Source organism: Carassius gibelio, chromosome A22 (genome assembly GCF_023724105.1).
Source record: "Carassius gibelio isolate Cgi1373 ecotype wild population from Czech Republic chromosome A22, carGib1.2-hapl.c, whole genome shotgun sequence".
Lineage (NCBI taxonomy): Eukaryota > Metazoa > Chordata > Actinopteri > Cypriniformes > Cyprinidae > Carassius > Carassius gibelio.
Genome location: NC_068392.1, coordinates 16,118,408 through 16,122,896, shown reverse-complemented (window position 1 = coordinate 16,122,896; position 4,489 = coordinate 16,118,408). Strand labels below are relative to the sequence as shown.

The window sequence follows — 4,489 nt, the reverse complement described above, 5'->3', positions numbered from 1 at the left end:
TGTATTTTCATGACGTAATACGTCATCGCGGATGACGTCATTACGTTAGGGCTGTTACAGGAAGTAATAGCGCATACGATCGACAGTCGATTGCTCGGTCGATTGCTCATGGCTGGTTGTTGGCTGTTCTGTTGTAAATACAGTGACTGAGTTACACTCTCGTGTCTGCCTTTTATTTTCATGCTTTTCCAGACACATAAACATGGTGTCAGAAGATGCCTAGCGCGTGTTCTTAAGTTTACGTTGTGCTGATTTCAATCTAAGGAGTTATCGATAATGGACGCTGATAATGCTGCGGCCGCGCCTCGCCTGTCTAGCGGCGTACAGGCTAACATACCTCCGCCATTACCGATGAACATGAACGGAGACTGGAGCGCTAACTGGGACTTATTCAGAGCCGAGTTTGAGGATTATGCGCTGGTCACTGGCCTAGCTGAAAAGACCAGGGAAGTACAAGCTACTACATTGAGAAGTGTGATGGGATCTGAATGCAGACATGTTTATCGGCACAATTTGAATCTCACAGAGGAACAACAGAGAGACATTAAAACCATCCTAGATGCATTGGAAGCATACTTCAAACCTGCCAGAAATGTCATTTATGGAAGGTACGTGTTCGGCTGTTGTAAACAGGAGGAAGGGGAATCCATAGACAATTTTGTGACCAGATTGAGAGAAAAAGCAACGACTTGTGATTATGGTGGATTAAAGGATGAAATGATTCGTGACAAAATTGTACTGGGCATTTCAAATGAAGGAACCAGACGCAGCTGCTCACAGCCATTGAGATGTGTCACACCGCTGAACAGACCGCTATGCATATGAGAGCGATGGACGCAGCATGCATGCCTACAGCCGAAACGGTTCACAGTGTTGCTAGGAAACCATTCAGGCCTAACCAGCAGATGCAGAGTGATTCACCAAGACTCTTCGACACAAGCAAGACATGCCGATACTGTGGTAATATGCATTCAAGGGGCCGGGATCACTGTCCAGCATATGGCAGAACATGTAGACTCTGTGGAACTAACAATCACTTTGCTAAAGTATGCCTTAAAAGCAAAAGCAGATCCACAGAGGGGAAGCTTCACTGTGTTGAACATTCTAAGGAGCCGGTTGGGGACAGTGATGATGACATTTACGTAGTTGAGTTCATTAGCACGGTGCACATGAAAGGAAAGAAATGGTTTGTTTCCCTGCAATTTCATGGCAAGTCACTGCATTGTCAGTTAGATTCAGGAGCCACATGCAATGTGATGAGCTACAAGGACAAAGTAAAGGTGGCACCACACACACCACTCCGCCCTAGTAGCGTCAAACTACGGCTGTACTCAGGCAAGTCACTGAACTCCATGGGCGTTTTTGATACAGAATGTGTGGTCAAAGGAGAGAAATATCAGCTGTCATTTGAGATAGTAGAATCAAATCAAAATCCACTACTCTCGGGCTCAACTTGTGAACAGCTAGGCTTGATGCAGTTCTCAATACCAGATGACGTGCTCAAAATTGGATATGAATGGTCTGAGCATCTGACTAAGGAACAGTTAATTGACAAATACAGTGACGTGTTCAACTTGCCTGTGGAATCACTGCCTGGTGAGGTCCATTTTGAGCTGGATCCCAGTGTTACACCGACACAGTGTGCTCCACAAAATGTTCCAATTGCTATGAAAGCAACAGTCAAAGCCCAACTGGATGCATATCAGGCTGAGGGTCATATTACAGATGTTACAGAGCCAACAGATTGGATCAGCAACATGGTGATAGTAAAACAACCAGACAAGCTGAGAATTTGCTTAGACCCAAAGTTTCTGAACAAAGCTCTGAAACGCTCTCATTATATCATGCCAACCCTGGAGGATGTGTTATACAAATTGCCTAAAGCAAGGATTTTCACGTTGGTTGATGCCAAACATGCATTCTTACAGTGCAAGCTTGACCAAGAGAGCAGCTTCATGACCACATTCTGGACCCCATGGGGCAGGAAAAGGTGGCTAAAGCTACCATTTGGTGTCTCAGTGGCACCTGAGGTCTATCAACGGAAACAGCATGAACTGTTAGCAGGTCTAAAGGGCATTGAGCCCATCACAGATGATATTCTTGTCATTGGTTGTGGTGACACGGACCAGCAAGCTGAAAATGATCATGATCACAAGCTTCAGGCCCTGTTGGAGCGTTGCAGAGAGGTCAAGCTACGACTTAGCCTAAAAAAGTTGCAATTTAAAGTTAATGAAGTGAAGTTCCATGGTCATATCCTTTCATCCACGGGCTTGAAGCCTGATCCAGAAAAGGTGAGGGCCATCATGGACATGCCCAACCCTACAGATGCTAAAGGGGTACAGCGTCTCATCGGCTTTGCTAATTATTTAGCCAAATTCATGCCCCATTTGTCTACCGTTTGTGAGCCACTGCGGCGCTTGCTCGACAAAGACACCCCATGGCACTGGCTACCCAAACATGAAGATGCAGTTTGCAAGCTAAAATCCATGGCCACATCAATGCCTGTGCTACGCTATTACGATGTTGCCAAGCCTGTCACAGTACAAAGTGATTCCAGCCAAAGCGGTCTTGGGTGCTGCCTTATGCAAGAAGGACAGCCTGTTGCCTTTGCTTCAAGAGCACTGACTCCCACCGAAAAAAATTATGCACAAATCGAAAAAGAGTGTCTCAGTATTGTCTTTGCTTGTCAAAGATTTCATCATTACCTGTACGGACGAGAGTTGGTCACAGCAGAGACTGACCACAAACCCTTGATCACTATATTCAGCAAACCACTTCTCAGTGCACCCAAGCGGCTTCAGAGCATGCTCATGAAACTTCAAAACTACAGTCTCAAAATTGTCTACAAGCCAGGATCTAAAATGTTCATCAGTGACATGTTGAGCAGGGCAGCTGCTGACTGTACAGGCATGGGAGCCATTTACCAGAGGCATGCCATATGTCATCTGCAGAAAGAGCAGGAAAAGGTACAATTTATCAACCAAGCAGAATACCTGAATGTGACGGATCAGCGGTTGGGAACAATCAGGGAGCATACTGAAAGGGATGAAGCATTACAGGCCCTTAAATCCACTGTCCTGGCAGGCTGGCCTGATGAGAAAGAAAGGACAACACACATCATCCGAGAATACTGGCCTTATAGAGATGAGATAAGTGCGCAAGATGGTATTTTGTACCGTGGTCAGAAAGTCATTATCCCCAAATCACTACGTCCAGAGATGCTCAAACGCATACATTCAAGCCATATAGGAGGTGACGCATGTTATCGTCAGGCTCGTGACACACTGTATTGGCCCAGTATGCAAGCAGAAATCAAAGACTTTGTGAGTAACTGTTCGACCTGCAATGAATTTGCGCAGAACCAACAGAAGGAAACAATGCTATCTCATGACATCCCCAGCAGGCCATGGCAGATTGTCAGCATGGACTTATTCAGTCACCGGCAAAAGGACTATCTTATAATTGTGGACCATTTCTCAGACTTTTGGGAGATTGAACTGTTTCCTGATCTATCTGCAGAGACAGTCATCAAGTGCTGCAAGGCTCAGTTTGCTCGACATGGCCAGCCAGATAGAGTTATCACAGATAATGGCCCTCAGTTCGGTGCTCCGTTCAAGCGCTTCGCCTCCAGCTGGGAATTTGAGCATGTCACTTCTTCACCAAGACATCCTAAATCAAATGGAAAGGCTGAGTCAGCCGTCAACAGTGGTGGACAGTAACGGAGTAGCTTTACTTCGTTACTGTACTTAAGTACATTTTTCAAGTATCTGTACTTTACTGGAGTAGTTTTATTTTGAGCAACTTTTACTTTTACTTCACTACATTCCAAAGCATAAAATCGTACTTTTTACTTCACTACATTTCATAAAACATATCGTTATTCCCTATAATATATCACGTGCTCCGACACGCAGAAGCGGTGTCTGATTCATCATGAACGAACTGAGTCTTTTCAAAAGAAACATTAATCGGATCGCGAATCGCACCAAACGATTCGTTTACGAATTAGAATGATCCGATTGCAGCTGTTCTGGAGTCGACCACTCACTGATTCAAATGAACCGTTTAGTGCGAGACGAGTTCCCAGAAGAACCGGGAGATCTTGTGGGCGCGCGTGCGTCTGACGTTGCTAAAAGTAAGTTATTAATGTCGAAATTTTGGATTAATTATTGTAACTGAAAATCATATTTAGGTCAAAACTGTCAGTTGTTTGGGAACTAAATCCGTTGTAAAGAGTGATCTATTTAAGCCCACTGAAATGCTCGAGTCCAGACGATGCAGACACATACATTTTAGGTAAACAACAACAACAACAAAAACCCATAAAATAACACAGATTAAAAACAATAACTCGTGCACGTTCAAATTCACCGCTGCTGTAATGTTAACAGTTTTATTAAAATGTCCTATGTGACGTCTGTTTTTATATTGTTTATCGAAAGTAACGTTATACATATGTATATTGTTTGGATTAACTAGACGAGTAGAC

General features: G+C 44.2%; 1 protein-coding gene across 1 annotated transcript; it reads left to right on the top strand.

Annotated features, from left to right (window-relative positions):
• Positions 1–276: 276 nt before the first annotated feature.
• Positions 277–3,719, top strand: LOC127942481 (uncharacterized protein K02A2.6-like). Its single transcript, XM_052538196.1, has 2 exons — positions 277–608; positions 977–3,719. Exons 1-2 carry the CDS (start codon positions 277–279, stop codon positions 3,717–3,719), a joined length of 3,075 nt encoding a protein of 1,024 aa, XP_052394156.1.
• Positions 3,720–4,489: the final 770 nt, after the last annotated feature.